The sequence below is a fragment of the Nipponia nippon genome, unplaced genomic scaffold, assembly GCF_047370975.1.
Source record: "Nipponia nippon isolate SJK-2023a ecotype South Korea unplaced genomic scaffold, ASM4737097v1 scaffold_3, whole genome shotgun sequence".
NCBI lineage: Eukaryota > Metazoa > Chordata > Aves > Pelecaniformes > Threskiornithidae > Nipponia > Nipponia nippon.
Window position 1 is genome coordinate 55,538,078 of NW_028262347.1, and position 12,874 is coordinate 55,550,951.

Consider the following 12,874-nt stretch of genomic DNA (forward strand, 5'->3'; position numbering starts at 1 on the left):
GGAGAGCGGTGTCACCGGGCGCGGGAGGCGGGGGCCGGCGAACGGGGGGCGGGCGGGCGGGGGGTGGGGGGGGCGGCGGAGGAGGAGGATGGCGGAGCCGCGCCGGGTGCCGTTCATTAGCCTGTCACCCGTGAGGCGCCGCGAGGGCGAGAGCCCGGCGCTGGAGCGGGAGCCGGGGGGCCGCGAGCCGGAGCCGCCGGCGGCGGCGGGCCGCGAGGCGCCGCTGTTGGCGCCGCCGGAGCCGCCGCACGAGCTCTCCCGGCCGGAGCCGCCGCCGCCCCGCGAGAGCGCCGCCCGCCCGGAGCTGCCCCGCGAGACCGGCCGGCCCGAGCAGCAGCCGCCGCAGCGGGAGCCCCCCCGGCCCGAGCCGCCGCCGCTGCCGCCGCCGCCGCAGCTACCGCCGCCGCCGCCGCGCCAGAGCAGCCGGCAGGAGCCGCCGCCGCCGCAGGAGGCGCTCCCGCTCCGCCAGACGGTCCGCCTGGAGGTGGTGCTGAAGGACCCCACCGAGGAGGGCTGCGTGGAGTTCAGCTACCCGGAGCTGCTGCTGTGCGGGGACTCGCGGGTACGGGACCTCCCCTTCCCCCTCCCCTCCTCTCCCCTCCCGCCGGGCCGGGCCCCGCCGCGCTTCCTCCTCCCCGCCCAGGGCCCGGCGGGCAGGCGCCCGCCTCCCCGGCCTTGCCGGTAGCGTTATCGGTCGCCCCGTCCTGCTCGGGGGTGGTCCCGGCCCGGCGGGGCGGCGCCCTGGAGGGGCAGTCCGGCGGCCTCGCCGTCGCTGCGGGCTCCTGCTGGGGCTGAGGGTGCGCCTGTGCCCGTGGGGGGCAGGGGAGGCTTCGCGCTTGTCGCCCCTGAGCTGGCCGAGGGCTCCCGGGTGGCTTTTCCGGGAGCTGCCGGCGTTTGCTGCGAGCAGGGGCGGGGGAGCGCCGGTGTCCTGTGCCCCGCTTGCCCCAGCTCTGCCCCCCGCGCCTTGCCCGCCCCGGGAGCGGTGGTGGTGCATCCTCCCTGCCTGGGAGCTCTTTCCGGCAGCTGAACGAAACTGTTCCCGTGCCGGTCTGTTTTCCGGATTGTTTGTAGGCTGTGTGCAGGTTAATGAAGAGTTATTAGCCTGGCTCTGCTGCAAGCTCTGAGAAGCAGTCAAGTGAGCATTAGCAGACTTGGAGATGAGTTTCTGCAGTGTTGGGGGGGCAGGGATGAATGAGAGTTAATGTTGAAACTATAACCTCACCTGTGACTGTTATGAACTTCATTCAAGAAAAAAAGTACTTTCCTTTTTCCTGTTCCTCCCAACCAGAAAATATGTGGTACTCGAACTACTTTTGAGTTTAAAGGAGAAAAGCTTGTGCAGACAACTTTAAGAAGCAAGCAGCATTAGCCAGTCAACTGGACCCAGTGTTCAAGTAAGGAGGAGAGGAGCGTGCCCTTAAGCTGGTCACACTTAAGCCACTCATTCTTAGTGAGTTGAGGATACCGGTGAAGTTGCACTTGATTTAAATAGTTGTGGCTCCTCTTAATTCTGGTATACAAACAATTTTAGAGAAAGTTTACATCATCTTGGAAAGGGCAGAGGGTAAGGAAATAACTGCTACTGAGAAGGTGGTGATAGCTCTGGTGATAAAAGCAAACCTCAGATACCAGTACTGATATCGCCATTGGATTTTTACATCCAGCACAAACTCAAGAACGATTAAAACCTCTGTTTTATGAACCAAAGTGTTTCTAGCTCATGATGATGCCGTAACTATACTTAGCAGCCTGCTCGCTTTTTCATTGTATAGTAGGAGGGATGTAGAACTGGATTGTTTTCAAATGTGGAAGGCAGAAAAATCAAATGACTCTGACTTTAATCCCTCTGAGATCTTCTGATGCAAGTTAAAAGGTTCCTTCTGCTCATCCTGTCCTACAGCTATTGTGGGCAAAAGTGCCAGTTATGACTCCTCTGAGTTGTTGTCGCAGTCGTCTGCTGCTCTGTGAAGTGCCATCTTTCTGAGCAGTTCCTTTATGAAGGTGAAAATTGTGTTCGTGTTTAGAAGTGATTCAGTATGTGGAGGTTGACTTTGCCCCTTGGCAGTTCCCAGTTCTGTAACTGCCTTTTTCTGTAGGTTGGTAATATGTTAATTACATAATCAGGGAAAAATGACTATGTAGTTCTGATGCAAATTTTGTATCTTCTGGGGGGCAGCATTGATTTAGGGGATTTGTGGTGTAATTGGGATCAGAGACTGCTTTCAAGGTAGAAATAGTGACTGAAATGCTTTATAAGAAATTGTGGAAGTTTTTCAGCTCTCTGTACAGTCCAAATTGAAATGAATGGATCATAGTGGCTTCTCTGTTGCTGCACTGTGTGGAACAATCAGCTGATTACGTAAAACAGTGTTATAAATTGTCATCTTTTTAAAAGTGATTCTGCACTTTTATTCTCGTTTAAAAACTGATGTGTACTTGGCCTGTCAGTAACTTCTTGTTATATGGTAGAAGCTGGAAAAGCTACTCTGACATGGTAGGGAGGACTTAAAATCTTGTATTAATCAGCATGGAAAGAGAGGGGAAACACATTTTATCCAGCAATAATATTACTGCATACTGGTTCCTTCATAGTTAAAGCGAATACAAGAGGAGAATTTGCTCTCCACAATGCAGGAGGCTTAGGATGACAGACATCTGTCTTTTTACCCTCAGACCAACAAATTATGTAACCTGTTCAAAGTCCTAAATAGAAAAAAAATTGTGAATGGAAAACTGATCTTGCTTGTGGAGTAGAATAGCTGTGGTGATTTATACCAGTTAATGCAGCTGAGAAAACTACCTTGTTAAAATGAAGCTTGACCAAGAAATGCCTGGCCTCTACCACTTCTCTGCAGAATCTGAGATTTGCTCTTTCCAAGGAGGTAGTAACTAGTCAGCAGTTAATGCTGTGGTTTTAAGTGGAGTTTTAGGTTTCTAAATTGGTTGTTGTTTTAGTAATGATTCAGTTTAAAATGAACCGTTCATATAAACTTAGCTACGCAAACTGTTCTTGTAGGGTGAAGATTGATTGGGTTTTCTGAAAGGTATTGTTGACTCCTTATCTTTTACAACAAATTGCTCAACTTCCTTATAACTATTGCCATTAAAGTTCAACATCACAAAATTAGGAGCTTGTCTTTCTATCTTGTAGTGTTGCTTGGAACTGGAGCAGCCAAGAAAGGTTCTCCAGAGGCAGGCTGTTCTGGGAAGGCAAGGACTGGTGCACAGGAATAACTTCAAACCTTGCTTTAATAGGTCTCTTAATTAAACAGTAGACAATCCCAAAACTTATTTGACAGGATGAGTGCAACTTCTATTTTTTTTTTTAATTCCAAATTTGGGTTTCTAGCCTGAATCAGAAGCTAGTGGAAATGTTTGTTAGAAACTCATACTGTCCCTGTCCTGCTTTTTGCCTTGATAAAGATACCATCCTTTGATAGGGCTGTTGGTAGAGTTCATCTTTTTGTAGGAATTAATTATGTAAAGTTTTTGGATGTGAGTAGTAAATTAGTGTGGTTGAAGAGTTTATTTGCCTCTTAAACTGGCAGAAGTGAAAGTGCTCTCCCTTTTCTGTTGGTGCCATTGAAGCGTGGTGCATAAAACTTAGCTCAAAGCAGGTGAGCCAGAAGCCCAAGTCGGCTTCTGTCAAGCGGGCTGTAAAGATGCTGAACTAGTAATGTCTAAAGTTACTGGAAAGTCTGAGAGCCATCCATCAGAGCCCTCAGAAACTGTCAAAACTAAAATTTGCTTGAATTTGAGATTCCAATAGTGCTTAACTAATCAAAGTGATAGTCAGCTCCAGCTTTGAGAGTTTGGTGGAGAGAAGCAAGTTAACACTTAAGTACTAAATTTTGCCTGACCTCTGGCTTCAACCTTGTCTCATTTCACAATTTAAAAAAATACGTTTGCCTAGAAGACGACGTGGAATAGGTTTTCCCAGCTAAAAGCAGAGAAAACGGTGTTGCGTGAATTGAGCAGTATTTTATATTTATGCCTGCAGGAAATATATGTGTAACTTAAACTTATGTTTCAGGATTAACTATAACCTCTATTAATTTTTTCTCTAAGTACTCAGTTTAGAAAATGTAAGATAATTATGTGGCGTTTGCAGTTTTGCTCAGCTTACCTTCCTCATTACATTGGTCTTGATACTGTTGAGCTAGTTTGTTGTTATTTGGTCATGTTTAGTCAATATATTGGCTTTTCATACTGTGGAGGAAGGATCTTGCTTTTCTGAACTTAGCGTTGCTTTTTGTTCTGTCTTAGTCTACCATAAATCTTCGTTTATTCATTGATGAGTGGTCCGTGTGCAGTAAAGTTAGTTGCCATCCATAAAGTTCCATAAAATGGAACTCCATTCCACCATATTTTAGCATCCTAGTACCTTCCCCCCCTTTCCAATAATTACTGTATTCTATGTGAACTCTTAACTTGAAGAAGGTACCCCTGCTTTTCTGCCATACCTTATTTCAAAAAAAAAAAAAGCACTATGTATACCCTTGATTACTGTTCATTGACAGGAATTGTGTCAGTGAAAACCTCTTTCTCAAAAAAAAAGGGGGGGGGGGGTACTTCCTACTTACTTGTACAGCTGGAATATTAAATCTCTGTTGTCCTTTTGGCTGCCGTAGTGGCAATCTTGTAGAATTCGTGCTATGATTACTGAAACTACCTGAAGAGAAAAATAACGCTACAAGAGTTAAAGGAGTTACATTACTTATGGTTGTAACTTACTGAGCTTTTTAGTCTTGTGGCTGCCTCCCTGCTGATTAGCGTACCAGGTACATCTTGTGTGTTGTAGCTAGAAGGATCACAGTGCCAATGAGAGGCACCAGTGGAAGCAGAAGTGAAAAGGAGCTGTATTTACAGAGAGTTCTTTCTCTTTGAACCTCAAATTGCCATAGTTCTCTCTTATGCTTATACTTTCACTTGAGGTTGTAGTGGAATGCTTGGGAAAATATAAATCTGAGTCTTAACTTTTCTGTTTGTGTTCTCATTAGAAGAAAAGTAACTGAATGATAACTGAATGGGTCAAACTAATTTTTAGAGAATAAAGTAAGTATTTGGACTCTCTTAGTATAAATTCTGACTGCTTAGTCATCAGCATTGTTTATTGACATTTATTAGGTTTTTATTAGATGCATTCTGTATGTTTCTTATGGAATGAAAATATTAACTTCTGTGTTTTTCAGAAGAAATCGGTTCACTCGGAAGATCCGTTTAATGATGAACAACGTGAGCGGCATGAAGTAGAAATGCTAGCCAAGAAGTTCGAGGCAAAATATGTGAGTTACTGTACCTGTATTAAAATATACAAATATTTAATAGTGATAACTTATGATGCTGTAGAGATGTTAACATAAGGGTTTTTTCCTGAATAGGGTTGCTAATGTAGTGTCAAATGACTTCTGTATGTTTCGGAGCTGACTGTCTCATTATATTTCATTTAAGCAGCTTGAAGCTGCTACAAGCTTATTAGGCAAGTCTGCTAAATAGATTTGTCTATAGGATGTTATAGCTTGTGAAGCTATTCTTGGAAAAGCTTCCTATATAAAAACAACTGAGTAATAGATGCAGGTCAATATTCATGATAAATACTGTGCTGGAGAAAATTTTTATGTAATGCTGTTGTGCACTATTGAACAGCTCTTCTGTTTGGGCTAAATACTGATGAATCTTGATGAATTTCTGACTAGTTTGGAATGCTTCCATAGGAAGTTATTGGTGAATAATAAGTCATTGCTTGATGAGTTTATCTTGTAGCTGTCAGCTGCCTAAAGATACTCTGCACCTGAAGGTGCAGCATGAATGACTTGAACAACACTAGGTAGTAACATAAAGAGGCTTTCACTAATAAATGAGGGTAGAAATCAGAAAATGTTAACTAAAACCACACCCAAACAGGTCTTTAAGAATTCATATGGGTAGGGTTGGGTGATTAATTCTAAGCTGGCAATCAAAACTCATCATCACGCTTAGGCATGTTGATATTCTGGATTGCTAATAGAGCACCTCAATAATAAAGAAGGGAAACAAGAACAGTCATTTGTATCTCTTGACATTAATATACATATTAAAATCTTTCTTGTCTGATTTATTTGGATTTTTCTTTCTGGCAAAGGCAGATTTCTCTGAGTACCCAGTCTATACGTTTTGTAGAAGTAATTACTATTTCAGGGCATGTTAGCTGTGACACATAACAAAAGAAACCCTTAAACTGAAAAGAATAGTCTTCGTTTTTTGGAGGGATTGACGGAACCCAGTATACCCAGTGAATTGAGAAGGCAGTTCCAGAATACTGTTTGCTTTTCATTTGAATGATAAATTGTTTTTTGAATGTGAGAGAAAAATGTTTCCACTGTACTTTTCTAGAAAACTCATTTCCATAATACAAGTTAAGGATTTTATAATGTCCTGAAACAAGTTGCTTAACTACAGCAGATGAAAGTCAGTGTAGAGCATGTAAAGCAATATATGTAGGAGGGAGTGGTAGTGGAAGCGATCTAATTTTACATATACATTTATGCATACATCAAAGCTAAACATGTACATTTGTGGACAAAACATGGTGTTATTAGACTTATGAAAACTTGAGTTCAATGCTCATTAATCGTAAAAAGGGGCAAATAGATACTTTTAACTATTAGAAAGCAGTAGGTAACAGAAGCTATTCTTTTACAACAGTTTAAATTCATGGTGCACTTGTGTCTTGATTACTATTTGCCCTTCTGATTTCTTGCCTTTCTCTCATTCCTGCCATACCTTATGTCCCTCGGCTCTACAAAATTCCGGGAAGGGGAATGTTTTCTATATAAAGAATAACTTATTAGGTTAGGGCCACTAGGCATGGCGAGTGGCAAGGGATTAATATTCTTGTGTTAGATACTCCGTGTCCTTTCTCTCTTCCAACACGAGAACCATCAGTCTCTACTTAGCATCCATGCTTAGAGGAATTGCATCTCTGGACACTGACCCAGTGCAATTGATCATGTTCTGACAACATCCAGCCATTTTCTGATTCTTGTGGTGAGATGTTCACTCCTTAGCTTAAATTTGAACGGGGATCCCATGACGTAGATACCTGTTCTCTTCTCTTGAACAGTGCTTTAGTGTAAAAGTAATTATTGGTTGCATGAGAAAGAAATATAGGTTTTTTCAGATTTGCAGCAAGTACTATATCCTCCTTAAACTAATTAGGTATTACTTACCTATATCCATTTTAAAAATGGAGTCAAACAACCTTTTTAATCCTAGCATGTGTAGCAGTACTTCTGAAAAAATTGATGCGTGAAGAACAGTCTTCCTTGAAGACTTCTTACTTATTTTCAGATAAATTCCTGTACTCATAAGCAAATCACTACAGTATTGGATGTATCTTGCAGATACTAAGAAAAAGCCTATGAATATATATATATTTTTGTAAAAGAAGATGCATAAAGTTAATATACCATTTGTTTACTTGATTATTCAGAACTTCTTTGAAATTTCTGCACTTTTTAAACACCAGCATAAAAATCTGTTCTGAATGGTTCCCATTTTCATTCTTTTGATTACTGTTATTCTCTAGACAAAGTCAAACACTGTTGTAAAAACATGATATTGAATCTCAGACGATACTGTACATAATATAAGAATTTTTATTGGATCAAAACAAAGGTCCATCTAATGGATGGTAGCATAGTCGTCTGACATGAGTGGAACCTCATACTTGAAAGTGTAACAGAGTAATTGTGCATTGATATTACTTCACTGTGCCTGTCTAGCAATCTGTGGCTTAATTTCTCCCAAAGCCAAAGGCTACGTGTTTAACTACCCTTCGTATAGCTTTCTGCCATAAATTTCCCAGATCGTTTTGCATTCACTGAATTTCACGTTGTGTTCTATAGCACTGAGTACCATGATGATTATGACGTATGAAAACATGCTTTGTGTTTAAACCTGATGAGTTCACTTGGTGCTCCATAGTTTCTGTAGTATAAGAAACAGTGAAATATTTCCTGTTCTTCAGCATGCTGCATGTGATTCTGATGCTATCATTTAAATTCAGTCCTTTCGTTCCGCAGCTGAAGCATCTTCACATTCTGTTATTGTACAGAAGCAGTGTTTTTTACCTTTAAACATCCTTGTTGGCTTACTGTTCCCTTTTTTTGTTCCAATTTCTTTTTTTAAATGAAAGTATATTAATGGTAGGATGCCCTGGTTTATCAGTGATATAATGATGACTTCTGCTTTTGTTCTCTGTTTCTTTTTTTTTTCTCCCGTAAGTCCCAATTCTGTTCTTTTTTGACCACTCTTGATTGTTGAGCAAATGTCATAGAACTGTGTGTAACAACTCCAGTGTTTCCTGAGCAGCATAACAAATTGGGAGCACACTGTATTTTTTTCTTATTTGGGTTGTATTTCCTTTGTATGGATTACCTTGCTTTTATTGATACTGAATTCAATTGATGATTTATCATACTAAGTTTCGAGCAGCTGTGAGGTCTTTCAGTGATTCTTCAGTTGTCTTTTTTTATTTACTATCCTCAGTAATTTCTGTCATCTCCCCCCCCCCCAGCTGTTAGCCCTCTCTGTTGCTTCTAAAGATGAATGAATACATATTCCTTAGTGATTTAACTGATTACTCTCTTTGCCAAAATTAAATATTTATTCCTACCCTTTCTTTTGTAGCCTTAAGCCAGACATTAATTTGAGTGGACCTTCCTTCTTATCCCGTGATATGTTCTTGTCTTTAAAGATCTTTGGACCTTTCTCGAAGCATTTAAAGTACTGCTTCCTTCTACCAAAATTCTTTCCTGCTCTGGAATGTATATTCTTGTGCCTAATGGTTCTGTTCTTTGTAACGTCTATTAATTTGCCCAATACAGAGATTGGGTTTACTGGTTCACAGACTCTGCTGTGGCCCTTGGAAGATTCTTCAAAAATCGGCATTGTATTGGCCACCTTCTAGTCCTGTTTGGCAAAGGTTAAGTTACATGCCACAGTTAATTTGTTGAACTCATATTTGAGTTTTCTGAATACTTGCATGAGTATAGCCTCTGGAACTAGACATCTTAATTTGCTCTAGTATCATGACTGCTTATGTTCTGAGACAAAAAGGCTGGAGGAACTCTTGGGAAAGGTGAAAAGCTTCAGTGGTAAAACTTCCCTGAACTGCTGCGTAGTAAACACCGATGCAGATAATCCCTTCAGTTCTTCTGCTGTGGTCTTGCATCCTTAACATCTTGATCATATGGACTCTAAACACACTTCCTTAAACGTAACTGGGCAGAACCAGGCCTGAAAGAAATTCTCTAACTATACATACAATGGTTCAGATATTTTCATATGTTGGAATACAGGTTACTATTTTAATCTTGCTTTTATCCATTTGGCTGAGACTTCTTTTTTATTAACTTTGTTCCATATCTGCACTATGGTTTTTATGAATAACAGGCAGTCAGAATGTATTGAGAATTTTAAAATTTTTTTAATACCCATGCACTGAAATCATAGAATCATAGAATAGCCATTGCTGCAAAAGAATTTAGGACTTGCAAACAAGGATGTTGATGGTTACTTGGGCTTAGCAAGAGATGTGGCACAGAGACGGATTGCATTACACATCAGTGAGATCAGTAGAGGTAAAGTATAGTTTATGTAGCATTCTTCAGACAGCTTGCTGGTACCTCAGTCAGAATCATGAGAATTACAAAAGCTTTTGCACTGGAGTTTTAACAGAATTCTTAAGTGCTACCTTTATTTTTCTACGATTTTTTTTTTCTTCTCTCATCCAAACTTTTTTTAAAAAGGAAAAAAAAAGTACTGCGTGTTTTGGGAATATGCAGTCATTTAGGTGGTTTACAAGATGAGTGACTGTAAGGGATGATAGGACTGATAGGAAAAATTAGGAATACTTAGCTTGGAAACCTGAGGCTTTGAATATAGCTTGGAAACCTGAATTAAAACCGGAATTCACTTTTGAGTTTTTTTTTCTTAGGGCTATTGCATTTGTTATTTAATTATACTTGAGAGATTTCTGTTTTCTTGCAAGAGCACATGCTTTACTTGAATAAGTTAAATAAATAGTTAATAAGTTAAATAAATAGTTGAATAAGTTAAATAAATTCACAAACTTGAATTCTTGCAAAATGTTAAAATGGAGGTGTTCAGATGCTTACGCTTCTCATAAAAGAGCAAGGATGGAACCTCTTTTGAACAGTGTCTGCATACTCATAGTAACAAGTGGGTTGTGATATTTGGATGTCACAACTGAAAAGACTCGTACTTATGCTAAACATGCTTAGAACTGTAGAGTACAGGCAGAGAAGTTTCAGGAGCAAGTCGTCTTGAATTCATGGAAGAACACTGGTTACCCTTTTAGTGAAGGTGGTGCCTTTTGGAGAATTTTATCTTTGAAGACTTTTATGTTGACAATTTTGACAATATATGGGAGTCAGAAAACTTAGGCCTTGTATACTAAGCAGATTCCCATTTGTATAACTACGTTTAGATTCCCTGAATGTTTGAGCTGGGTGTGAGTTTTTATTTGACTTGATTTAACAATAAAACTTTCATATGAGAAAAGTACTTATAGGTTAAAATGAAGTTTACTCTCTTCTGGAGGTAAGTGAGCCCGCAGTCTGTGATGCAGCTTCTGGCTTTAAGTTACTCAAGTAACCATTTCATGTCCAGTCCTATTGATTGAGGTGACAGCTCTTGCATTTCAAAGGATTTTATCTTAATATGTTTTTCTTCAGTTAGGTCATATGAATGCTGTAACATCTTGAAAACTTATAGACACCGTATCTGCAAGTACCAGATCAATATTTTTCTGTTTTGACTTAGGCTTTGCTTTTCTGTAGAGAAGCAATCCATCTTGTGTGGGGAAACACTTTACTGAATGCTAGGCTATCAGTATTTTCCTTCGTAGGGACTCTTAACATACTGAAAAACTTAACACTTTCTAAATTATCCCAGGCCTTCTATCAGTAAGTCCTATCACTGTTTTAAAGACATAGGACAGTGAAACATCTCTAAAGAGGAAATGTTAGGGAGATCTTGGTCATGCAGAAACCAGGTGGCTGGTGAATACCTTTCAGGGATGATTCTGGTGAGCCTGTAGTAAAGCATGTTTGCCAGAACTCGTTCCTGTATATAAGTTTTTATTAGTCATCTAGACCATCTTCAAGGAAGCATCCAAGGAAGCAAAACTGCCAATTCCCTAAATGACCATCCCTCCACTGCCTTATGTTTTGTAGACTTTAGTACTTTGCTTCCCCATTTCCCAAATGATAAAACTCTTGCTTTGTTTTCAGGGTGGAAAGCCCCACAAACATCGGAAGGATCGCCTGCAGGATCTAATTGATATAGGTTATGGTTATGATGAAACAGACCCTTTCATTGATAATTCTGAAGCGGTAAGTAGGCCTCATCAAAGCAGCAAGAAGAAATAAGACAATGCTTTATTTTTTTGATAAAGAAGAAAGGTAAGGGAAAATATTTTGTGCCCATGTATAACTGGTATGGATCCCAAGGGCATGCTACTTTGGGAATCCAACAAATGATTGTATTTGTAGTCTTATTAAAATATTATGCACTGCAAGAATTAAGAAGGGTATTGCTATATCACATAATTTTCCAGCTTTAGAAATTAAATTTATTTTTATTTGTGCCCTTCATTTACTGTGGACTGAAATTACACTGGCTCTGTTTAGTTTCTTGTACTAGCTATCTGGATTATTAATAGATTACTGGTGTTAGATTTCCTGCATTAGCTCAGGAAGCTATTCTGCTCTTAAAAACCAATAAGAATAGGATGGTTATTCTAAACATTCACTGAATATGTCTGAAAAGTTTGAGATAAAACAGCTTGGTTAAACAGCAGGATATTGCAGCTTATTTCGTCTGAATAGTTTACAGAAATGAAAACACATCTTGATGTAAAAGAAAAAGGTATTAGTTAGGTGCAGGCAACATCAGGGATATCAGGAGGTTTATAAGAGGGCATTTGAAGATATCTTAGGGGTGATATATGAAATTATGAAAATGAGGAAGAAGTTTGGAAGAGGGAGTGAATGATATAAAAGTTTGGAAACCTCCTATAATTCTCCTTTATTAGATGTCAGGAAGAAGTAGGTGTACTGTTTAGTCAAGTAAAAACGAACAAAAAAAAACCCAACAAAAAACACCTGACACTTTAGCCAGCCTTCAGTTTCCTCCACTGCTGAGTGACACTGGACAAAGCAGCAATGATCTGCTGCTCTGAACAGGAGGGAGCTAAAAGTCTGAGTGGGAGAGAAAAGATGATGAAAAGGAGTCGTAAGAAAAGAATAAGAAAAGCACAGAAGTGAAGCACATTGCTTAGCATACATTATGTCAAGCCTCCATTTGAACGTGGTAGTAGATCTGGGAAATTATAAAACTTTGTAAAGAGCTTCTGTGAACAGAGCTGTGAGTCTTCTAGCATATAGACGTTGCAATGAATGTTGCCTTATGAACTGTGTGAGTTGCACACAAGGCATGCTGAAGAACTGATACCTTCTTCAGCAAAAGAAGCTGAGCTGTTAACCACGGTGGATAGCAGGCTGAGCTCATCTGTGTGTGGTGTTAATTTTTAAAGTAGGTCTGAAGGCACATGAACAAGTTGCATGAAAAGTGAGTTTGCTGTAGATGCTTATTGTAGCTTTTATTAATTTGTCCTTTTCCTTGGTCTAGATTAAAATTTTAGTTGAACTTGCCAATATTAAACTGTCCTATCATTTTCCCTCAACTTTTGGTTGTGCTGCTGGAACAGTATTGGGGCCTAAGCCTTGGTATGTCCTTTCCAAAGGTCAGATTCTGATCTTCAGCTTAGTAGGAATAGATGTGCTTCACTCGTGCTGAGAAACCACTT

The 12,874-nt window shown here is 40.4% G+C and overlaps 1 protein-coding gene across 2 annotated transcripts in view; it reads left to right on the forward strand.

Annotated features, from left to right (window-relative positions):
- The window catches only part of UBN2 (ubinuclein 2), a 57,560-nt gene continuing 44,686 nt past the window's right edge, over positions 1-12,874 (forward strand). Inside the window, exons 1-3 of one of the 2 annotated variants that reach the window (XM_087765273.1) lie at positions 1-562; positions 5,193-5,285; positions 11,298-11,399. In XM_087765273.1, the coding sequence (XP_087621399.1) occupies positions 89-562; positions 5,193-5,285; positions 11,298-11,399 (669 nt within the window). In that variant the 5' untranslated portion in view covers positions 1-88. The remainder of the gene's footprint in view (positions 563-5,192; positions 5,286-11,297; positions 11,400-12,874) is intronic. The other variant, XM_087765274.1, reaches the window with a different exon arrangement.